At 42.9% G+C, this 25,100-nt stretch overlaps 1 protein-coding gene and 1 pseudogene across 1 annotated transcript in view; one reads left to right on the forward strand and one right to left on the reverse strand.

The window, feature by feature from the left end:
• Window positions 1-338: 338 nt before the first annotated feature.
• TENT4B (terminal nucleotidyltransferase 4B) overlaps window positions 339-25,100 on the forward strand; it is a 69,147-nt gene continuing 44,385 nt past the window's right edge. The window contains 2 exon segments of the mRNA XM_059381176.1: window positions 339-782; window positions 784-1,031. Of these exon segments, the coding sequence (XP_059237159.1) occupies window positions 396-782; window positions 784-1,031 (635 nt within the window). The 5' untranslated portion in view covers window positions 339-395.
• On the reverse strand, window positions 13,222-13,609 carry LOC132005505 (small ribosomal subunit protein uS8-like; annotated as a pseudogene).

Consider the following 25,100-nt stretch of genomic DNA (forward strand, 5'->3'; position numbering starts at 1 on the left):
CCGCCCCCGTCCCCGCTGCCGCCGCCGCCGCTGCTGCCGCCGGTGCCGCTGCTCGCCCTATTCCGCAGCCGCCGCCGCCGCCGCCGCCGCCATTTGCACGGGGACCCCAGTGACAGGGGCTCGGCGGAGGGGCGGAGGGAGGGGGGGGAGGGCCCGCGGAGCCCCCGAGGGCGGGAGCGACGCCGCCGGCGCCGGCCGGGTTCCCTGCGCGACCGCGCCGCCCGCGGCGGGCCCCGAGCAGCAGTAGCAGCAGCGGCAGCAGCGGCGGCAGCAGCGGCAGCAGCAGCAGCAGCAGCAGCAGCAGCCGCCGAGGCCGGGCGTGCGCCTGAGGCGCGGCGGCGGCGGCGGCCCTGCGGGCGGCCGGGAGGGGCGGGGGCAGCGGCCGCCGCCGTTTGATGGATCCGAGGATCGCCTGGTTCCAGCCAGAGCAGCTCGGACCGTCCAACAGTCTGTGGATGCAGATCTGGGAGACGACCCAGGGGCTGAGGAACCTCTACTTCAACCACCACTGTCACAGCAGCGGCGGCGCGAGCGGCGGCGGCGGCGGCAGCAGCACGGCCACCGGCGGGAGCGGCAGCAGCACCGGCAGCCCCGGCGGCGCGACCCCGGCCTCGGCCCCGGCCCCGGCCGGCATGTACCGCTCCGGGGAGCGCCTGCTGGGCGGCCACGCGCAGTCCGTGGAGCAGCGGGACTTCCTGCCCCTGGAGACGACCAACAACAACAACAACCACCACCAGCCGGCGGCCTGGGCCCGCCGAGCTGCCGCGGGCCCCTCGGCGTCCCCGTCCCCCCCCCGCGTCCTCGTCCCCTCACTCCTCCGCCGCCGTCCCCACCGCGGATCCCGCGGACCCGGCCTCAGGAAGCAGCAACAAGAGGAAGCGCGATAATAAGGCCAGCACCTACGGACTCAACTACAGCCTGCTGCAGCCCAGCGGAGGGCGGGCCGCGGGGGGCGGCCGGACCGACGGCAGCGGGGGCGTGTACAGCGGGACACCGTGGAAGCGGAGGAACTACAACCAGGGAGTCGTGGGGTGAGTGGTGGCCCTGCGGCCTGGTGGCCTGGCCCTTGCACACGCGCAGCCGGGCACACGCCCACAGAAGATGGATTGGGGGGAGCCTGGGCGAGGCCACCCCTTTCGGCCTGCCTTCGTTGCCGCTTCCCTGGGGGATGATGGCCTTCCCTCCGTCCCTCCACCATCCACACCTTCCCCCACTCCTTAGCGGTCCTCACCTTTTCCCTCTTCCCCTCAGCCTTCCCAGGCCTTCTCTGGACATCCCCTTAACCATCCACATCCTCCCCTAACCTCCCTTAGTCATCCACACTCTCCCCACCTTTCCTGGCCCCCTTATCCATCTCTTCTTTCCTCCCATCCCCCCAATCAAACATGCCTTCCCCTCTCCCCCCTCCAGCCCTTCCCATCTTGCTCCCCATCAGCACACCCCAAAATGAAGTCTGTTAGCACAGACAAATCATTGATTCCCTGAGAACATTCCTGTGTTAGTGCCTTTCGGTGGTATAGGACCTGGAGGTGCTTTCCTTGCCAAGAATAGAAACATCTAGAAAGCTCCTCCCCCTCCCCCAATCCCAAACAGGAATCATGTCAGCCCTGTAAGGTTTTGCCTGCTGTTGACCCTTTTTCCTATTTTTTAATTTTTTATTTAAAATACTTTTCTGGTATTAGCAATGCCTTTTTCTGTGGGGATTGAGAAATAGGGTGACAGCTAAGTTTAGGTTGGAGGAGATAGTGAGCTCTTCTGAGGCCAATGGAACTTTCTAGGAGTTCAGGAGCCTCGGCTCCAGCTTCTCACCGTTAGGTGTCATCCTGGCAGATACAGCCAATGCTTTTCATTCTAGAGTGGGTAGGCTCATGCTAATGAGTGAATGTTGCACCATTAATGACTTTCTGTATAAAGTTCAGCTGTTACAAAATGGAATCTTACCAGGCCCCTGGTGAACTATGGACATAAGCAGGGAATGTTTCCGGCTAGATAACCCTTCTAGAAGAGCCCCTGTGACGGAATAGGTTACTGAGCCTTTTTTATTTTGTAAAATAAAAATTTGGGCTGTGTGTGTTTAGCTTGATTTGGAGGATGAGCTTCCAAATTATTTTTCATTTTTCAGATCCTGTTTTACACTGGGGGCTACAGTAGGCAAATGCAATACCATAAGTAATCCTTTGTGAAACATTTTAGTATATTCACCCATTCAGATCTGCCCTGCTTTGGCAAGCACAGACAGTTCTGTGTACCTTTTTGGAGGTCTGGGTAAAATGAGTTGGTGGGTTCCATCTGCTTCTAGTGGGCTGGTGTCTGCTATATGCTACTATTCCAAATCCCACCTTTTATGGAAAACACAGTCAAGGGTTTTAGGACTGGCGCTGGGTTACATGTCAAACCCCATCCTCACTTTCCAGAGGGGAACTTTTTAGAGTTGAGTCCTCTGTTGGTAAGCTTCAAGGGCGCTCTCCATGGTCATCACGTTTTAATAAAAGGCTCATGGGTTCTATCCTGTTAGCATTTCCAAGACCGAAGCATAGACTTGTGGTTTAGCAACAAGCCAGTTGATATCTAAAGCTTCTGGTAGTTTCATTTTGCAGAAATAAGCTCCAGTTAAGTAATCACTGTTAACTAAAACCTTGAAGTTCCCTAGTTTCGTTTTGCTGAAGCTTCTGCATATGTGTCTGGCAAGGATAGGTGATAAATCCAAAACAGGCTGCTTTTCTTTTTGACAGATTAGAAATGGTCTTCTCCTCTACTTGCTGTTTAATGTTAGGGATACTGTAAAAGGTTCACATTTGAACTTACGTAGAGACAGGATGTTGTTATTCCTGATTCAAACATATTGCCCTCAAAGGGATTAAGGAATTTCCATTTCCCAGAGGTATTGTTGTTTAAAAAGTGATTGTAAATCTGTTTTTAAAACTTTGTCACTTCCTAAGACTTTCCATTCTTCTGCTTTTTCTTTTAGAGGATGTCAGTATGTTCTTAAGCAGTTTTTGGAAGAGTGTCTGAGTTTAAAAATTCTTGTTTTGATTTGTAGATCCTTGTCTTGACTTTTACAGTAGTTTTGCTATTTTTAGTACAGGTATTTAAAAATCTGAATTCACAGTGCACCTCAATGTTACGCTGTTCTGAGATTAAATTTAGTAAAACTGTTACTAACATTCTGAGTTCTGGGGACTGATGTTTAGCTAATAGGTCAACAAATTGTAGTGGTTCCTTGCCTCTGCACTGACTCAAGTCCAGATAGGGAGAGGAGTAGAAGGCTTATGAACCATGGACTGGAACTGTGGGACAGCTGTAAACATGCACTCTCTCCCATTTTCTTTGGTCTCTGTGTTCTCTGCCCCAGCCAAACTGGTTGACATACTCCCTGAACACTCCAAGATACAGTTCAAAATCCTGACTTCTTTGTCGTCCAAGTCCTTCTTCATTTTTGTCTTTCTTCTTTTCAGCTCTTGAATTACTTGCTTCCCGCTCTTGCTAAAGCCTGCCTCTGTTTATTTTTCCTTTCATATATATGTTTTCTCTAACCTACTAGGTCACAAGTTAGGATGGAATTTTTTTTTCTAGGATTTTATTCATTTAGGGAGAGTGTGCAGGAGTGGTGGGGAGGGGCAGAGGGAGAGACTGCATGCTGAGTGTGGAGCCCCATGCAAGGCTCAATCCCAGGACCCTGAGATCATGACCTGAGGAGAAATCCAGAGTTGGTTACCCAACCAGCTGAGCAACCCAGGGGCTGCCAAGATAGAAATATCTTTCTTTCTTTCTTTTTTAAAGATTTTATTTGTATTTGAGACAGAGAGAGACCACAAGCAGAGGGAGTGGCAGAGGGAGAAGCAGGCTCCTCACTGAGTAGGGAGCCTGATGTGGGGGCTCAATCCCAGGACCCTGGGATCATGACCTGAGCCAAAGGCTGACGCTTAACTCACTGAGCCACCCAGGTGTCCCATCCATCCATCCATCCATCCATCCATCTATCTATTTTTCTTTCTTTCTTTTTAAAGACTTACTTTATTTACTTGAGAGAGAGAGAGTGTGCATGAGCAGTGGGGAGGGGCAGAGAGAGAGAGAGAATCGCAAGCAGACTCTGTGCTGAGCACAGAGCCCAATGCAAGGCTTTGTCTCTTGACCCTGAGATCATGACCTGAGCTGAAGTCAAGAGTTGGATGCTTAACTGACTGAGCTTACTTAAATGTAGAGTAAGGTATTTGGATTTCATCCTGTAGCCTTCTCTTTCAAAATTAAATCCAACTGGGGGTGCCTGGCTGGTTGAATCCATGGAGCACGTGAGCTTGATCTTGGGGTTGTGTATTTGAGCCCCATTTTGGGCAGACAGATTACTTAAAAGTAAAATTAAAAAAAAAAAAATTAAAAATCCGCTCACCACCTCAGCATTCTCTGTGTATGCATAGACTCAGAGTTTGCTCATGTTCCTTTTTTTTTCTTTTTAAAGTTGCTTTCACCATCTATTTCTTGGAATTCTTTCCCCTCCAAGGCTGTCTGTGGTGTAGGAAGCAGTCCACCTGCTCCTTCTGGTTGTCCGTGAAAATGAGCCATAAGCGCTTTTCAAAGATTTAATTGTTGATTGCCATAGAGAAAGAAACAATGTCAAAAAAGTAGTGAACGCAGTTACGTTCTGGGGATTCAGAGTCCTTGGTCTTGAGCTCCCTTGTGTCTAGAAAGTTCTTTTGGAAGGTGCTGGGAGCTTGTCTAAGCTTATCAGGATGGGTTTGTGTTGGCTGCATTGCCAGATCTGTAGGTATTTTTTTTTTTTTAAGGCTTGGATGACTTGTTCAAAATAATGTTTTAGAGCATGATTTGGCTGTGGAACTTTGAGAAGGCCCCGCTGGGAAACTTGGGTTTACGGAATAATTTCTTGGCGGGGGCTCATGGGGATGGGAACGGTAAAGAACAAGTGAGTGTGAGTGATGCTGCAGGGGAGGGTGGAGAGGATCCTGACTGCCTTCCTGGGTGAATGATCACGTTGTAGCTTTGAACCAGCATGAGGAAACACTGCTGTTATCATTGCAAGTCAGGGGTGGGATGGTCAACTTGGAGTAAAAATACAAGGTGACGTTTAGCTGACTGTCTAGCGGTGAGTTGAAATTTGGGGACCAAGGCGTAGTCCGTTTTGCTGCAGCGGGACAGTGTCCTTCCTAACGTCCACAGTACTCTAGATCGCCGTAAGTCCAGGATGCTGACGCTGTTCTTCAGCAGTGGCATTACGGCCTCTTTCTGCTAATTTCTCCAGCTTAATCAATAGGATCGCTGTTAATGCTGGGCTCCAAAGTAGGTGATCAGGCAGATTAACATGGCGTTGATATAAAAGAATTTAGAGACCTTATTCCAAGGGCTTGCCCCAAGTATTAATTTCTGTGCTTTTGCAAATGTAACCCACAGTAATTCTTTGGGGGAACTAGAACCCTCAGGTCCTTTAACTTTACTGCATTTTATGTCAAGAAGACATTAGGTTTCCTATGGATAGATTCTGCACAGTGTAATTCGTGTTTGTGGATTTCCTCAAGTTTAGTAGTATAATGTGTTCAACTAAGATACTTCTATGTCACGACTCATCTTCGCCTTGAAATCTGTGACCTGAACACTGTTGCTGTCAGAATCCTTGATGTGTCAGGGTGTGGAGTCTTTTTTTCAAACCCCATTAAGATTTTAGCTGTTGAGGAACCAGTGAGTGAATAGAGCTTTTTGTAGTCTACCCTGGGTTCACACAGAAGGTTTAAGATATTGCAGTAAAGGAAGGATGGGAAAGAGCTACTAGAAGGATCCAAGGCGGGGAAGGGGAGCGTGTGTTATAACAGGGCTGGTTCTGGTGTGATAGATGGCCTTCTAGCACAGCTCTTTCCATGAAACGCCTGCCAGTACATCCTAGGATGTACTAGGATGTAGTGTTAGGAGTCCTGAAGAGTTCATGGGAAGAAAATCCAGGGACCTCCCCTGCTGATATGGGCACTGGTCAGATGGTTGTATTTAGATTTTCTTATACCTGCTGAAGCTGAGAAACATTTCAGCCACTTTTTCTATGGAAGCTAGAGAAGCAAGCTGTTGTATAATTTCACTCAGCTTTCTATTCTCCCTTCTGTTGAACCCGTTGGAGTAATATTCGGCGGAGGAAGCTATTTCAGGATCACACCCACGGCACTGGAGACTGTATTAATCACGTACACACACACAGGTGTGGAGTAATGCCGAAGGGGGGCGCTAGGCCAAAGAGGATGCTTATTTGAAGAATCAGGATCCAGTTCCCAGCAGCTGGTCTGAGACTCATCTTTGCTCGTTCCTGCAGAGCTGACTGGACAGCTCAGAGCCTGCTTGAGGAATTCAGAAGACTGCCAGTAGAATGTTCTTTCTATCCTTCAGAATATTTGTTAGGGACTCAGCTGCTGCAGAATACCATAAAAGCTTTCAGTTCATTTTCCCGTTTTTAACATGACGGGGAATTATTTTTTTTCCTAAGGGAATATTGGAAATAGAGGATGGCCTTGAGCTAGACTTTACATTAATTTGGATCCAGACAGCAGGCAGTACCTCTGTTTTCATCTTACAAGTTTTATTCGATGATACAAGAGACTTTTGTATACTAAGGGCTTTGGACCCCAAGGAGATTGAAGTTGAGGATTTTTTTTTTTTTTTAAAGATCTTATTTATTTTTTTGACACACAGGGATCACAAGTAGGCAGAGAAGCAGGCAGAGAGAGGAGGAAGCAGGCTCCCTGCCAAGCAGAGAGCCTGATGCGGGTGGGGCTCCTTCCCAGGACCCTGGGATCACGACCCGAGCTGAAGGCAGAGGCTTAACCCACTGAGCCACCCAGGTGCCCCAGAAACCTATGTTTTCAAATTAGTTGATTGACTGTAAGGGCTCAGAAGAGTCAAAGTGTTCATGGTAGCCTTTTTACCATGTTCCAAACGGTATGTTAAATTTTTTCTATTTGGTATATTAGCCTTCTCACGCATAGCCTTATGTAATTTTTTTTGCTTTTGCTTTTGAAATACAGAGTCACAGAAAATTGCAAAAAAACCACACACACACAAAACAAACAAACAAACAAACAAAAAACAGTACAGAGGGGATCCTGTGCTCCCTTCACCTAGTTTCATGCAGTGGTAACATGTTATATAATTGTAGTTTAATATCAAACTCGGGAAACTGACATTGTTACAGTTGCCTGATGTAGATTTCACACGTTTTACATGTGTTCATTAGAGTGTGTGTGGTTCTGTGCAGTTCTGTCATGTGTAGATTTGTGTGACACCACCGTAATTAAGATCCAGGACAATACTAGCACCTCAGGGACCCCTTATGCTAACCCTTTATTTTATGTTAAATTTTTTCTATTTGGTATATTAGCCTTCTCACGCATAGTCTCATGTAATTTTTTTCTTTTTCTTTTGAGATACAGATTCACAGAAAATTGCAAAAAAACCACACACACAAAAAAACAACAAAAAAAAAAACAGTACAGAGGGGATCCCGTGTTCCCTTCACCTAGTTTCATGCAGTGGTAACATGTTATATAATTGTAGTTTAATATCAAACCTGGGAAACTGACATTGTTACAGTTCATAGCCTGATGTAGATTTCTCGCGTTTTACATGTGTTCATTAGAGTGTGTGTGGTTCTGTGCAGTTCTGTCATGTGTAGATTTGTGTGACACCACCGTAATCAAGATCCAGGACAGTACTAGCACCTCAGGGATCCCTTATGCTAACTCTTTATTTTCACACTTGCCGCTAACCCTGAGGAACCACTAAGCTGTTCTCCATCTCTGTAATTTTGTTATTTTGAGAGTGTTAGATAAATGGAATCACACAGTATGTTACTTTGGCTTTTTTCCTGTTACCATAATTCCTTTGAGATCTATCCAAATTGTTTCATGTATTAATAGTTCATTCCTTTTTAATGTTGAGTAGTATTCCAAAGGGTGGATGTACCATAGTTTGTTTAATGAATCACCCCTTGAAGGACATACCAGGAGAGTTTCCTGTTTCTGGCTACTACAAATAAAGTGGCTATAAACATTTGATACACATTTTTGAGTGAACATTAAGTTTCCTTTTTTTTGGTGGGGGGTAAATGCCTAAAAGTGCTTGGTCATATGGTAAGTACATATTTATTTTTATTTTATTTATTTATTTGAGAGAGAGAGAGAGTGTATGCACATCTGGGCGAGGGACAGGGGGAGGAGAGAGAGAGAGAATGCCAAGCAGACTTTGTGCCAAGTGTGGAGCCTGATCCAGAGCTTGGTCCCATAACTCCGAGATCATGACCTGAGCTGAAACCAAAAGCCAGAAGGACAACCTATTGAGCCACCCAGGCACCCCAGTTACATATTTAGTTTTTGTTTCTGGTTTTTTTCTTTTTTCTTTTTTTTTTGACAGAGTGAGAGAGCACAGGCAGGCAGAACATCAGGGGGAGAGGGAGAAGCAGGCTCCCCACTGAGCAGGGACTCTGGGATCATAACCTAAGCCGAAGGCAGTCACTTAACCACCTGAGGCACACAGGTGCCCCATATTTAGTTTTAAAAGAAACTGCTAAACTCTGGTTTAGAGTGGTTGTGTACTATTACATTCCTATCAGTGGTGCGTGAGATCCCATTTCTCTGCATGCTCGTCAGCATTTAGTGTTACCACTGTTTTTTACTTTGGTTGTTCTAATACAGGTAGTGATGGTTCATTATGCTTTTGTCATATTAACCTCATAAATAGCCTCACCTAATTTTAACTTCACTTTTTATTTTATTCTTTTTAAAGATTTTATTTATTTGTTTATTTGGAAAGAATGAGAGTGGGAGTAGAGAAAGGGCAGAGGACGAGGGAGAAAGAATCTCAAGCAGATTCAGTGTTGAACTTACAGAGCCCGTCGTGGGGTTTAATCTCACAACCCTGAGATCACAGTCTGAGCCGAAACCAGGAGTTGGAGGCTTAACCAACTGAGCCACCCAGGTGCCCCAACTCTATTTTTATTTTACAAACTTCTTGGCAGTATTGAGAATGTCTTAATTAAACATTTCTAAGTAAAACTCATCTTAACACTTTTTCTTTTTCTCTGAAGTACTTTGCAGTGTTTCCTTTACGTGTTGTTTTTTCTTCAAAACTAGTCTGAAGGAGAGCTCTATTTTCACTTTTTAAAAACGTAAAAATATAACTGCAGAGTTGATTTCAAAATTTTCAGTTCTGTCCTTTTGTATGTGACGAGTAGCTTTATTTTCTGTCAGCTTGTCTGTCTTTTGGGGAGTAAACACTTGTTAGTGGTAGTTTTTGTAGTGGTAGTTACAGTATTTTTTTAAAAAATATTTTATTGATGTGAGAGAGCAAGCATGTGAATATGCGCACGGGGTGGGGGAGGGCAGAAGGAGAGGGAGAGAGAACCTCAAGTGGACTCCCTGTGAAGCATGGAGCCTGACACAGGGCTCGATCTCACGATCCTGAGATTAACGACCTGAGCCAAAATGAGGAATCAGGGTGCCTAACCAAATATGTTACCCAGGAGCCCTCTTTTTTTTTTTTTTTTTTTACTCTATTTTTATATCTGAACAATGCCTCCACACTGTGCAAAGTAAATGCTTCATCTGCACACTCAGTCCTCCAGTATACCATGTTTCATCAAAACCAGTTCCTGAACTGAAAACGGGGATCTGGTCCTTTATGTTTCCCTTACTGTTTTGATTTTTGTCAAAATAATGTAACTTTTAGTTACCATCAAGCGTTATAAATTTCTGCCACAGCAGAAGTAAGACTCCATTAGGAGCGTGGTTGTAGAGGTTTAAAAGTTAACTTCCAGTAATTTGGATTTAACGAAGTGTTAGGTATCTGATGAGGTCTGGAATTTTGATGTCTTTATTCCTTGAAGTAAGTTATTCAGTCTTTCTTTCTTGGTATGAGGTGTTAATACCACTGTCCTCTAGAATACTTGTTTTTAAAATCAACAGATTATTTAGATACTACTACTAATTAATACTAATTGTCAAGAAACTAGAAAATAAAGCCAAACCAAAGAAATAAAAAAATAGTCCCCGTTATACTACCTCCAGGACTGTTAACATTTTGGTGTGAATATTTTTAAACTTCTACCATATGTATACATGTATTTCCTTTTTATCATATGGATTCCTACTGTGAGTATACTTCAAAAATTTTTTCCCAATTTTTTTTAAAGGAATAAGCTCTTCCTTTTTCTTTCTTTCTTTTTTTTTTTTTTTTTAGGATTCCATTCATTCATTTGACAGAGAGAAAGAGAGAGATCACAAGCAGGCAGAGAGGCAGGCAGAGAGAGAGGGGGAAGCAGGCTCCCCTCTGATCAGAGAGCCCAATGCGGGGCCGGATCCCAGGACCCTGAGACCATGACCTGAGCCGAAGGCAGAGGCTTAACCCACTGAGCCACCCAGGCACCCCTTTTTTCCAATGTTAAAGAACTAAAATTTTTTTTTAAACAACAAAAATTTATTCTCTCACAGTTTGGAGGCCAGAAGTTAGAACTGGTTATATCCTAAAATTGTTTTCTTGTTTGGGGGAAGGGCATTAGAATATTGTGGGTATACTTTTTTTTTTAGATTTTATTTATGTATTCATTTGAGAGCATCTTGAGAACATGTGAGCAGGGTGAGGGAGGGGCAGAGGAGAGCGAGACTCTCAGGTGAACTCTGCGTTGAGCTGAGCTGAGCGTGGAGCTGGACGTGGGGCTGGGTCCCACTGCCCAGAGATCATGACCTGGGTAGAAATCAAGAGTTTGCCATTTAACTGAGTGAGCCGCCCAGGCGCCCCATGGGCATTCTTTTTTTTTTTTTTTTTTTGACCAATGAAAAATTATTAATAGAATGAATATCTTTCATATAAAATTCATTTCTAAGGCCTTATTTATATATTTTTGATAGAGAGTGCACAGGCAAGCATGCGAGCAAGGGGTAAGTTTAGAGGGAGGGGGAGAGAGAGAACTTTAAGTAGCTTCTGTGCCCAGCGTGGCGCTGGATCTCACAACCCTGGGGCTGAAATCAAGAGTTGGATGCTCAACTGACCACCTTGTTGCCCCTCTAAGGTAATTTTTATTTTTAAAAGATTTCATTTATTTATTTGACAGAGAGAGATGCAGCGAGAGAGGGGACAGAAGCAGGGTGAGTGGGAAAGGGAGAAGCAGGTTTTCCGTGGAGCAGGGAGCCCGCTGTGGGACTTGATCCCAAGACCCTGGGATCATGACCTGAGCAGAAGGCAGCCACTTAACCAACTCAACCACCTTGGGGCCTCTAATCCCAGAACTTTTTCATCATCCTAGAACGAAACCTCATACCCATTATCACTCCCCACTCTACCCTTCACTTCCAGCCCCTGGCAAACTCATCCAGACCTTCTGTCTCCATGGGGTTACTATTCTGAACATTTCATAAGAATGGATACAATACATGGCTTTTTCCTTATCCATTTTCCACCTGATGGACAGTTGAGTTGTTCCCACTTTTGGACCACTATGAATAATACTGCTATGAACATTCACGTACAAGTTTGTATGTGGACATATGTTTCTATTTCCCATGGATAAATATCTAGGAGTGGAATTGCTAGATCATAAAAAGCAGCTGTACCATTTTCCATTCCCACCAGCAATGTAGGAGGTTTCCAGTTTCTCCGTGTTTTTGTCAACTTTTTTTCAATATCTTTTTGAATATAGCCGTCCTATTGGGTGTGTAGTTTCTCCTTGTAGTTTTGATTTGCATTTCCCAAAAGCTAGTGGTGAACATCTTTGCATGTGCTTATAGGCCATTTTTTAATGGGCTTGTGTTTTTGTTGAAAATTTCTTTATTTTTTCTAGATACTAGACTCTTTTTAGATAGATGATTTGCAGGTACGTTTTCCTTTCTGTGGATTGTCTTTTTACCTTCTGTATAGTGTTCTTTGAAGTACAAATGGCTGTTTTTTTCCTATTTCATAAATTCCAGTATGCGCATTATTTTTTTTCTGTTGCTTGTGCTTTAGGTGTCATATCCAAGAAACCACTGCCTAATTGAGGTCACGAAAATTAACCTATATTCCTTCTAAGAGTCTTACAGTTTTAGCTTTTACAGTTAGGTATTTTATTTTATTTTTATTTTTTGTTTATTTTTATTTATTTATTTATTTATTTTTTAATTTTTTAAAAGACTTTATTTATTTATTTGACAGACAGAGATCACAAGTAGGCAGAGAGGCAGAGAGCTGAGTAGAGAGCCCGATGCGGGGCTCGATCCCAGGACCCTGGGATCATGACCTGAGCCGAAGGCAGAGGCTTTAACCCACTGAGCCACCCAGGCACCCCTATTTTTTATTTTTTTAAGTAATCTCTGTGCCTAACATGGGGCTCAAACTCATGACTGCGAGATGAAGAGTCACCTACTTACTGAGCCAGGCAGGTGCTCCTATGTTTAGGTTTTAGCTCCTTTTTTTTTTTTTTTTTTTGTTTTAGTGCAGGTCTTAAACCCATGTCCCTGAGATTAAGACCTAAGCCAAGATCAAGAGTTGGATGCTTCTTTTTTTTTTTTTCCTAAGATTTTATTTATTCATTTGACAGAGAGACAGCAAAAGCAGGAACACAAGCAGGGCGAGTGGGAGAGGGAGAAGCAGACTTCCCACCCAGCAGGGAGCCCGATGTGGGGCTTGATCCCAGGATGCTGGGATCATGACCTGAGCCGAAGGCAGATGCTTAACTGACTGAGCCACCCAGGCGCCCCGGGTCTTAGTTGCATTTTGAGTTCATTTTTGTATATGGTATGAGGTAGAGGTCCAACTTCATTCTCGTGCCTGTGGATATCCTGTTGTCTCAACACCATTTGTTAAAGACTATTCTTTCTCCAAAAACTGTCTTGGCACATAAAGTTAGACTGGAGGGTATTTGTGTCTTGTAAGGTGTTTGCTACTCTTACCTGTGGAAAGATTGAGCCAGTTTACGTTTACATGATCAGTATGCAAGAATCCCAGTTTCCCCTAAACCCTCACCAATGCTAAATGTTATATTTAAAACCGATACAAAAGAATTTTTTGTTGCCAGTTTTATAGGTGAAAAATAGTACATTACTGATAGTTTGTACATACTTTCATGTTAATTGGCTATATTTTTAATTGCTTATTTCCCTTGCCTAGCTTTCAATTTTTTTTTCTTTAATTGCCTTTTTAAAAAAATTTTTTTTTATTTTTTCGGGTCCATTGAGACATTTTATTTGCCTGTTATGTATTCCATCCCTAGAGAAAGAATCCCAGGATTTCCCATCCTGTGTGTTTTCGTCATGCCTCTTTGTGGTCCATGAAGCCAGCTGAGGTCGTCAGGACAAAGAAACCAAACTGGGGGGACGCGAACAGGTTATTCTGCCATTTTCCTATATCTTTAAGTTGTACATCAGATCTGGGGCTGCTACTCCACACTTGTTTAACCTGCCCATGAGGTTCACCACAATTTTCCCAGCTCTGTTGTCATTCGTGATTTCAGCTTTGCCAATGTAACCAAGTTTCATCATCTTAGAAACCCGGTGATGACTTTGGAGCACGACCTAGTAAGAACCTGGTGTTTGCCTCTCTTCTCAGCATTTTTCATGCTCTTGAGACCATCTGCCAGGACATTTGTGTACACCATTATGGTGGCATGGAAAGATGGTGGGGAAGAGCGTTGCCTAGCTTTCTTTCTTTCTTTTTTTTTTTTTAAAGATTTTATTTATTTATTTGACAGACAGAGATCACAAGTAGACAGAGAGAGAGGGGAAAGTAGGCTCCCTGCTGAGCAGAGAGCCAACGTGGGGCTCGATCCTAGGATGCTGAGTTCATGATCTGAGCGAAGGCAGAGGTTTAACCCACTGAGCCACCCGGGCGCCCCTTTTGCTGCCTGTCTTACTAATTTGTAAGAGCTCTTGTTCTGTCCTATTACAAATATTTATAATTTTGGAGCACCTGGGTGTCTCTTTTGGTTAAGTGTCTGCCTTTGGCTCAGATAATGATCCCAGGGTCCTGTAATGGAGCCCCACGTCGGGCTCCCTGGTCATCGGGGAGCCTGTTTCTCCCTCTCCCTCTTCCCTTTCTCCTGCTCCTGCTCATGCTCTCTCAAATAAGTAAAAATTTAAAAACCCCACAGGGATGCCTAGGTGGCTCAGTGAGTTAAGCATCTGTCTTCAGGTCATGATCCCAGAATGCTGGAATCAAGTCCCACATTGGGCTCCTTGCTCGATGGAGAGCCTGCTTATGCCTTTGCCTGCTGCTTCCCCTGCTTGTGTGTTCTCCTTTCTCTCTCTGTCCCCCTCTCTCTGACAAATAAAGTCTTTAAAATCCCCCACAAATATCTATAATTTTTAATTCTAATTTTATGATATTTAAAATGGTTTTGTTAGAGCATAATGTGTAATTATAGTATTCGCCCATTTAATTGCACAGTTTGACGACTGGGCAAATATATACAGTTGTATAACTATAACAATCAAGACCTAGAGAGAGATACAGAATATTTCCATCACTCAGAAAGTACCCTTGTGCCCTCATAGTCCATCCTCTTACCTCATCTCTTGTTTTAAGCAGCCACTTGCCTTTTCTAGGGTTTCATGTAAATGAAATGATACATACTCTGTAGTGTTTCATACCTGACTTCTTTCTCTTACTGTGATGTTTTGGAGATTTCTCCATTCTGTTGTGTGTAATATTGGTGTTACTTTTTCACATCTGTAATATTTATTCCATTGTATGGATTTATCACAGCTTGTTCATTCATTCTTCATGATCTATATGATTTGTAAATGTGTCTGCTGCTTTTGATCTTGTATTACTTGTTGGTTTTGCCACTCAACCCTGCACAGGCCAGACCTGACCCACACATTTTTTGGTTGGGTAATCAACTGTTACGTGCAAAACTATTGTGCTAGACTGTGGGAAGTGATGACAGTAAAACATCTTCCCTGCCTCCTGGAAAATTAGGGTCCGCTTGGATAGACCGTGCATAAGGTAGAGAAGTTGCTTTTGATTAATGAAGGAGGGGCAAGCTTTGGGTGGAGATTTCTGCTGATACTTGGAAAGATCGGTTACGTTGTGGAGGTGTTGGAAAAGAAAAACTGTATCAGTTTCAAATGAGAAAGCTGTAAAGGGACAATTGGATATCTAGTATTTAGCAAATTTGAGGTAGATAGTGAGCAGAATCTACTGTGATGGAGACCTTAACCAAAGGAGGTTTGGAACTATTCCAAGTAATTTTGTAAAACCCATTTATTGTGAAAAATAACAAACAACATGGGAGTAGAGACGGTAGGATAGCGAACCTCCATGTACTCCTCAGCCCTGGCCAAACTTACTCACCCGCCCACCTTATGTTCATTCCTACCCACCTTTATTTTGAAGCAAATTACAGATGTCATATCTTTTTTTTTTTTTTAAAGATTTTATTTATTTATTTGACAGACAGAGATCACAGACAGGACCCTGGGATCATAACCTGAGCCGAAGGCATAGGCTTTAACCTACTGAGCCACCCAGGCACCCCCAGATGTCATATCGTTTTGTGTAAATGTTTCAGGCTTTGTCTCTAGATATGGACTGAAAAAGGAACCATAATCACAATACCGTAATCACACCTACATAAATTTACATTATTTTCTTAGTTGCGTCAAGCATCCAATGTTCATATTTCCCCAGTTGGGCCATAATTATTATTATTTTTTTTAAAGATTTTATTTATTTATTTGACAGAGAGAGATCACAAGTAGGCAGAGAGGCAGGCAGAGAGAGAGAGAGGAGGAAGCAGGCTCCCTGCTGAGCAGAGAGCCCGATGCGGGACTCGATCCCAGGACCCTGAGATCATGACCTGAGCTGAAGGCAGCGGCTTAACCCACTGAGCCACCCAGGCGCCCCGAGGGCCATAATTATTTTTTAATGGTTTGTTAAAATCAGAGTCCATATGAGGTTCTGCAGTGCCATCAGTTGAAATGCCTTTTAAATCTTTTAATCTACAGCTTTGCCTGCCATCTGTTTTCCCCTCATAAATTTATTTGTTGAAGAAATCGAGTGTTTCCTGTAGACTTTTCTGCTGAGTTTTGCTGATTGTATTCCCTTGGTGTCAATTTAATATGTTCCTTTGTCCCCCTGTATTTTCTATAAATTTGTAATTAGATCTAGAGGCTTATTTATGTTTTTTTTGTTTTTGTTTTCAAGAATACTTCCTAGAGGGGGGCACCTGGGTGGCTCAGTCGGTTAAGCGTCTGCTTTTGGCTCAGGTCATGATCCTGGGATCAAGCCCCGTGCTGGGCTCCCTCCTTTGAGAGAAGCCTGCTTCTCCCTCTCCCACTCCCCCTGCTTATGTTCCCTCTCTCACTGGGTCTCTCTCTGTCAAAAAATAAAATCTAAAAAAAAAAAAAAAAAAAAAAAGACAAGTGCTCCAAATAAGTAAAATCTTTTTTTTTTCCAAATAAGTAAAATCTTAAAAAAAAAAAAGAGTACTTCATAGATGGTGATGTTTACTTTTCCAGAAGACACATAATGTCTGAGTGTCTTTCTTTTCGTGATATTAGTAGCCATTAGTGATCATTGCCTGTATTTATTTGTTCATTATTAGGGTTGTAAACTTAAAATATTCTAATTCTCGTGAACCTCCATCAGTTGTCACCTGCAACACTTGTGAAAGGAGAAGCATTTCCTTCTCAGCTCTTTGGTTATCCTAAGGGCGCAGTTTTTACAGGGCACAAGGGATAAGGGTGAGAAGTGGGATATAACTTCCCACTGGCTCTGTGAATGAGCAGAAGGAAGCAAGATGGGCAACGTCAAAAAGCCGAGGTGGGCTTTGGGCTGCCTAGCGCAGGATGTGTGGAAAAGGCAGTTGCTTCTCCCTGTAGTGAGCCACGCGTGTGTCCTTCCACGGGTGGCTGGGACTGCCCAGGGAGCCCCTCGCCACAGCCATCCCTGACCTTTGCTCTCTGCTTGTGTTCGCTGAAGACAACCGTGGTGGATCCTGTGGCCCGAGAGCCTCCGCTTAGGAGACTGAGTCCTCACAGCTTTAACGCAACAACCAGGAATAACACATTTGTCCTTGAAATTAAACTTGGGTTATATTTCTTCCTCTTGTTCTAACAGTCTTTAACCTTAGCGTGAATCGTCCCTGCCCTCAGGCCAGTATAACCTATATGGTATTCTAGAAAGGATTCCCACCGGTAGTAAATCTAGTGATTTTTTTTTCTCCCACCATCAAATATTTATTTTAAAAGCTACTATTTACATATAAAAACCACATAGCAAGCCCTGGTGGCAGCTGTGTAAAGAAAGGGCTGTTTGACCTCGGTAAAAGAGGGCTCCAAGATGATGACCAGAACCCGCCTCGAGGTCATAGCTTGCCTTCAGCTTCCTTAGGAGTTTGTGGTAGCCCCTTCTGGAAAAGTAGTAGGTAAGGTCATCTCTGAGGCCAGGCAACGTAGAGATAGTCAAGGACTCTTCTGTTCTGAGGTAGCTGTTCCTCTGTTTTTCCTCCACCACAAGGTGTGTGTGCATGTGTGTTAGTAGAAATTTTTTTGAGCGGTGTTGTATTTACAGGATAATTGAGCAGAAAGTACAGAGTCCTCATATACTCCCTCACTCCCCTGCTCTCCCCTCCCATTTCTCCTGCAGTTAACATCTTGCACTTGTTACGACTGATGAGCCAGATACCGATGCATTACAATTAAAGTCCGTGATTCACATTAGGGTTCAGTCTTTGTTTTGTGCACCTCGTAGGTTTTGGCAAATGCACAGTGACATGTATTCATCATCATTGCATCGTCCAGAATAGTCTCACTGCCCTAAAGGTCATCTGTGCTTCCCCTTCCCATCTTTCCCTCTGCCTGAGCCCCTGGCAATTGCTGATCTTTTCACTGTGTTCTTAGTTTTCCGTTTTCCAGAATGTCATGTAATTGGAATCATGCATATCTGTCTACTTTCACTGGTAACAAATTTAGGCTTTTGCCGAATCTTTTCCGGGATCCATAGCTCTTTTTTTTTCCTTTGTATTTTTTTAATTGCTGAATACTACTTCATTGTATGGATGTAACGCTGTTTATCCAATTACATACTGAAAGACAGCTTGGTTGTTTCAGGTTTTGGCAGTTAGGAATAAAACATCTGTAGGCAGATTTTTGTGTGTATATAAGTTTTCAGCTCATTTGGGTAAATACCAAGGAGGAAGATTGCTAGATCGTATGGGAAGAGTATGTTTGGTTTTTTAAGAAACCGCCAAACTGTATTACAAAGTGACTGTGCTATTTTATGTGCCCGCCAGCAATGGATGCTTTTCTGCCATTCCCCGCATTTGCCAGCATTTGGTATTGTCAGTGTTCTGGATTTTGGCTAGTCTGAGAGGTGTGTAGTAGTATCTCATTTTTTTCCTACTGACAAAATATGATGTTGAGCATCTTTTCATATGCTGACTTGCCTCTGTATATTCTTTGGTGAGGTGTTTGCTCAGGCGTTTTGCTTTTTTTTTTTTTTAAAGATTTTATTTATTTATTTGACAGACAAAGATCACAAGTAGGCAGAGAGGCAGGCAGAGAGAGAGAGAGGAGGAGGAAGCGGGCTCCCTATGGAGCAGAGAGCCAGATGCGGGACTCGATCCCAGGACCCTGAGATCATGACCTGAGCCGAAGGCAGAGGATTAACCCACTGAGCCACCCAGGCGCCCTGTTTTGCTTGTTTTTTAATCGGGTTTTATTTCCTTACTCTTGAATTTTCTTTAAAGATTTTATTTATTTAGTTGACACAGAGAAAGAGATCACAAGTAGGCAGAGAGAGAGAGAGTGGGAAGCAGGCTCCATGCTGAGCAGAGAGCCTGATGCAGGGCTCTATCCCAGGACCCTAAGATCATGACCTGGGCTGAAGGCAGAGGCTTAGTCCACTGAGCCACCCAGGCGCCCCACTTACTCTTGCATTTTAAGAGTTCTTTGTATATTTTGGATACTGGTCCTTTAATCGGATATGTGTTTTGTAAAAATTGTCTCCCAATCTGTGGCTTGCTTTTTCATTCTTTTGACAGTGTCTTTTGCAAATTAGAAGTTTTTACTTTTAGTGAAATTCAATTTAGCAATACTTTTCTTTCCCGGATTGTGCTTTTGGTATCGTGTCTGAGAAGAGTCATTGCTAAACATAAGGTCATCTAGATATTCTCTTAAGTTATCTTTTAGGAATTTTATAGTTTTGTGTTTTACATTTAGGTCAGTCATCCATTTGATCTCATTTTTGTGAAAGGGGGAAATATCTGTGTCTAATTCACTTTTTTGCATGTGAATGTCCAGTTCTTTTGGCACTATGCTAAAAAGACTGTCTTTCCCCCACAGAACTGCCTTTGCTCCTTTATTAAAGATCAGTAGATGAGGCACCTGGGTGGGTCAGTCCTTAAGCATCTGCCTCAGTGTACCCTCGGCTCAGGTCATGATCTCAGGGGCCTGGGATCGCACCCGGCATCATTGGGCTCCCTGCCTGGCGGAAGGCCTGCTTCTCCCTCTCCCACTCCCTCTGCTTGTGTTCCCTCTCTCACCGTGTCTCTTTCTGTCAAATAAATAAAATCTTAAAAAAAAAAAAAAGGTCAGTAGACTCTTTTGTGTAGGTCTCATTCTGGACTTTCTGTCCTGTTCTGTGATCTATTTGTGTGTTGTTTTGCCAGCATGGCACTGCCTTGATTACTTTAGTGGGTTTTGTTTGTTTGTTTGTTTTTGTTTTTTATTACTTTAGTTTTTAGTAAGTCTTGAAGTCAGGTAGCGTCAGTCCTCCAACTTTGTTCTCCTTCTGTGTTGTATTGGTTATTCTGGGTCTTTTTTACAACTTCCCATATAAGTTGATAATGCGTAAAATAATCATGCTGGAATTTTGATTGGGATTTCATTGAATCTGTAGATGTAGTTGGGAAGGAATGACAATGACATCTTGACAGGTTTTTTTTTTTAAGATTTTATTTATTTATTTGACAGAGAGAAATTACAAGTACACTGAGAGGCAGGCAGAGAGAGAGAGAGAAGGAAGCAGGCTCCCCGCTGAGCAGAGAGCCCGATGCGGGACTCGATCCCAGGACCCTGAGATCATGACCTGAGCCGAAGGCAGCGGCTTAACCCACTGAGCCACCCAGGCGCCCCTCATCTTGACAGTTTTGAGTCTTCTTATCTGTGTGCCTGGGATTGCCTTCCATTTCTTTAGATCTTCTTTGATTTCTTCCATTAGAGTTTTGTGGTTTCCTTCACAGAGGTCTTATACATATGTTGTTAGATTTATAAGTAAGTATTTCTTCTTCTTCTTCTTCTTTTTTTTTGTTTTTTAAAGGTTTATGTATTTATTTATTTATTTGACAGAGAGAGTCACAGTAAGAGAGCGAACACAAACGGGCAGTGGGAGAGCAGGGAGCGGGCCCGGCATGGGGCTTGATCCCAGGACCCAGGGATCATGACCTGAGCCGAAGGCAGATGCTTAACGACTGAGCCACCCAGGAGCCCCTTCTTCTTCTTCTTTTTTTTTTTTTTGGACGTTAATGTAAATGGTATTGCATTTTAAATTTCAGTTTCCTGTTATTTATTGCCAGTATATAACAAAGCAATTGACGTTTGTTTATTAACTTTGTATCCTGCAACCTTAATGACTTATTAATTTTTTTGTTGTTTCTTCAGGATTCTCTACGTAGACAGTCATGTCATCACCAAACAAAAGCAGTTTTATTTCTTCCTTCCCAGTCTGTACACTTTTTTCCCTTGTGTTATTGTATCTGCTAAGGCTTCTTTCTAATATGCTGAATGAGAGGGATGGGAGTGGACATCTTGCCTTGCTCCTAATTGTAGTGGGAAAGTGACTAATTTCTCCTTGTTAAGTTTGATGTTAGCTGTAGGATTTTTGTATATGTTCTTTATCAAGTTGAGAAACTTCCCCACTGTTTCCAGTTTGCTGAGAATTTTTGTTTGGGTGTTGGATTTTTTCAAATGCTTTTTCTGTATCTCTTGATAAGATCAGAAGACTTTTTTTTTCTATAACTCTTTGATGTGATAGATTACATATGTTTATTTTTGAATCTTTTTTTTTTTTTAAGATTTTATTTATTTATTTGACAGAGAGAAATCACAAGTAGATGGAGAGGCAGGCAGGCAGAGAGAGAGAGAGGGAAGCAGGCTCTCCTCTGAGCAGAGAGCCCGATGCGGGACTCGATCCCAGGACTCTGAGATCATGACCTGAGCCGAAGGCAGCGGCTCAACCCACTGAGCCACCCAGGCGCCCTGAATCTTTTTTTAAAAAATATTTTATTTATTTATTTGACAGAGAGAGTGAGATCACAAGTAGGCAGAGAGGCAGGCAGAGAGAGAGGTGGGGAAGCAGGCTTCCCACTGAGCAGAGAGCCCGACGTGGGGCTCGATCCCAGGACCCTGAGATCATGACCTGAGCCAAAGGCAGAGGCTTAACCCACTGTGCCACCCAGGCACCCCTTATTTTTGAATCTTGAACCAGTCTTGCATACCTGAAATAAATCCTGTTTGGTTATGGTGTATCATTTTTTGGTACATTGTTGGATTTAGTTCACCAATATTTTGTTCATGAGAGATACTGGCTGTAGTCTTCTTTCTTTCTTTCTTTCTTCTGTCTGGTTTGAGGATTAGGGTAATGCTGGCCTCATAGAATGAGTTAGACAGTATTCCCTCTACTTCTGTTTTATGGAAGAGATTGCAGAGAATTGAGATAATTTTGTCCTTAAACTTTTGGTAGATTTCACCAGTGAACTCACCTGTTTTCAGTTTTAAAATTTTATTAGTTATTGATTCAGTTTCCTTAGTAGATATAGACCTATTCAGATGGTTCTTTTCACCTTGCGTAAATTTTCTTAATTAAAATTTTAAAAAATTTATTTGAGAGAGAGAGAGAGAGAACTTGCAGGGGTGGGTGGCAGGGTGGGGCAGAGAGAGAAGGAGACAAGCAGACTCTCACTGAGCAGGGAGCCTCATGTGGGGCTTGATGCCTGTATCCTAAGATCATGACCTGAGCCGAAACCAAGAGTCGGACGCTCAGCCAACTGAGCCACCCAGGTGCCTCTCACCTTGTGTAAATTCTCATAGATTTTCTCTTTCAAGAAATTGGTCTGCTCCATCTAGATTATCAAAAAAGAGTTCGTAATAATCCTTTACTACCCTTATTTCATTTCTGATATTAGTAATTTGTGTCTTCTCTTTTTTTTCCTCAGTTAATCTGGCTAGAGATTTATCAGTTTTACTTGTCTTTTCAGGGAGTCACCTTTTGGTTTCACTGATTTTTCTTTATTGATCTTATTTTATTTATTTATTTATTTATTTATTTATAAATATTTTATTTATTTATTTGACAGAGAGAGATCACAAGTAGGCAGAGAGGCAGGCAGAAAGAGAGAGGAGGAAGCAGGCTCCCTGCTGAGCAGAGAGCCCGATGTGGGACTCGATCCCAGGACCCTGAGATCATGACCTGAGCCGAAGGCAGCAGCCTAACCCACTGAGCCACCCAGGTGCCCCTATTTTATTTTTTTTACTTTGAATTTAATTTGTTCATCTTTTTCTAGTTCTGTAGGGTAGAAACTCAGATAACTGATTTTTAGATCTGTGTTTTCTAATATTTGCATTCAGTGCTATAAAATTTTTTTTATAAGTGCTGCTTTCTCTAAATTTCACAAGTTTTGATAAGTTGTATTTTCATTTAGAAATAGCTCTTGAGACTTCTTTGACCTATGTTTTATTTAATCTCCAGGTGTTGTCTGTTTAATCTCCAAATATTGAATTTGGGATTCGTCAGTTATCTTTTTTTACTGATTTCTAGTTTAATGCCAGAGCATACTTCATATGATTGCTATTCTTTAAAATTTGTTAAGGTGTGTTTTATGTTGTAGAATGTGGTCTGTGTGCTTGGGTATGTATTTATTTATCCATAAGAAGTGAGGTGATGTAAGGTTCACCCATCTTTATTGTATGTGACTTCAAAATATCATATGGTTAGAAAAATCAGAATGAAGCAGATCCAGTGTTTGTGGATGAATGGATAAAAAAAATGTGGCATATGCATACAGTGGAATATTATTTAGCCTTAAAGAGGAAGGGAATTCTGACGTGTGCTACAACATGGGTGAACCTTGATGACTTGCCAAGTGAGAAAAACCCAGTCACAAAGGACAGATACTGAATGATTCAGTTTCTCTGAGGTGCCTAGAGAGGGTAGTCATTCATAGAGACAGAGAGCTGATTTGTGGTTGCCATGGGCTGTGGGAAGAAGAGAATGGGGAATTTTAGTGGTAATGGGTACAAACTTTCATTTGGGGAAGATGACAAAGTTCTGGAGTAAACTTACTGTTGTATAGTATGAAAAAGTTCTGGAGATCTATAAAGCATAGTGCCTGTAACAACTTCTTCTTTTTTTTTTTTTTAAATGAAGATTGTTTATGTATTTGTCAAAGAGAGAGCATGCGTGCACTAGTGGGGTTGGGGGTGGAGCAGGCAGAGCAGGCAGAGGGAGAAGCAGGCTTCCTGCTAAGCAAGAAGCCTGATGTGGGGCCCGATCCCAGGATCCTGGGATCATTACCAGAGCCAAAGGCAGCTGCTTAACTGACTGAGCCACCCTGGCGTCCCTGCCTATAACTTCTAAGACTGTACTGTATACCTAAAGTTGGCTAAGAGAGTAGCTCTTATAAATAGAAAATTATAAAGGGGGCAGGAGGAAATTTGGGAAGGTGGTGGATATGTTGCTGGCCTTGATAGTGGTGACAGTTTCGTGAGTATATACTTATCCCCAGACTTACCGAGTTGTTTTATGTCAATCATAATTCAATAAAGTGGTTTTAAAAAAGGTTCCGTAGGTGGATAGTGGTGGTGGTTACATGACATTGTGAATGTACTTAGTTACATAGAACTGTACACTTAAAAAATGGTTCAAATGGTAAATCTTATGTGTATTTTACTACAATTTTTAAAAATGAAAAAAAATTCTAAAAATTAGAATGTTGCCAAGGAAAAAGTGCAAGTTATTTGAAATTTTTCTCTCATGCCACATGTTTTTATATATCTTGGGACTTATTTGTCTAGTTTAATTTTCATTTATGATTGATCTGATAGAAGGTCATTGTGTTCAGTCAGGATTTCTTATGGTGTGATGAGGAATAGGGTTTTTATGTAGACAGGCACAGAAATATATATCTGATGAATCTGAAACTTGTAGAAGATATTCATGCATTTAACTCTGCGCATAGCCCTGACTGACTTGTAGCTATGGGGTAAATCATCATGAGGTTTCAGATCAGATGATCTTCTGAGGTCATTTGTTCCAGTCCCTTTAAAAAAATTGATCATTTGAATCTCAGAGAGGTTAAAAGATTTCACTAAGGTTCACATTACCTTTATCTGCCGTCAGACCTGCTTAATCCTACCTTGTAGCAGGTCTCAGTGCATTGAGAGTCTGCGCCCTATGAGTCCAAACTGTGTGATTGCAAATAAAGCCCTAAGTCAGTGTCCTGGCCCCTCCCCTAGCACGCTGCTCCTTTCTGCAGCCCAGGCATAGAATGGCATTCTGCTTAATGAGCTAAGAGGAGCTCCTAAACGAGTTACTTCAAAGCAGCATTCTCAATCCGAGGAAATTAAAAAAAAAAAAAAAAAAAATTCTGATGACTGGAATCTGCTCTTCAGAGATTTTGATTCAACAGGCCTGCCTGGGGGAGGGGTGGCTTTCACATTCTGCTGTAAGAAATAGTCATCGTGTGCAACACAGGTTGAGAAGGACTGCTTAGAGCATCTTTTTTTTTTTTTTTTAATTAATTAATTAATTAATTAATTTGACAGAGACCACAAGTAGGTGGAGAGGCAGGCAGAGAAAGAGAGGGGGATGCAGGCTTCCCGCTGAGCAGAGAGCCTGATGCGGGGCTCGATCCCAGGACCCGAGCCAAAGACAGAGGCCCAACCCACTGAGCCACCAGGCGCCCCTAGAGCATCTTTTAAAGCATGGGTTCCCAGACCTGGCTAATTCCTAAAATCCCCGAGGGAGCTCAGAACCCTTAGACCTCCCTGCCTTGGAGGGACTCCTTGCCTAGGAGGGAGACGAGGTCCTGGAAATCGTCTGAGGCTGTGCTCGCCCTGCCTCCCCCTTACTTCGTCTGGGTTGATTAA

This window comes from Mustela nigripes, chromosome 17, assembly GCF_022355385.1.
Source record: "Mustela nigripes isolate SB6536 chromosome 17, MUSNIG.SB6536, whole genome shotgun sequence".
NCBI classification, from domain to species: domain Eukaryota; kingdom Metazoa; phylum Chordata; class Mammalia; order Carnivora; family Mustelidae; genus Mustela; species Mustela nigripes.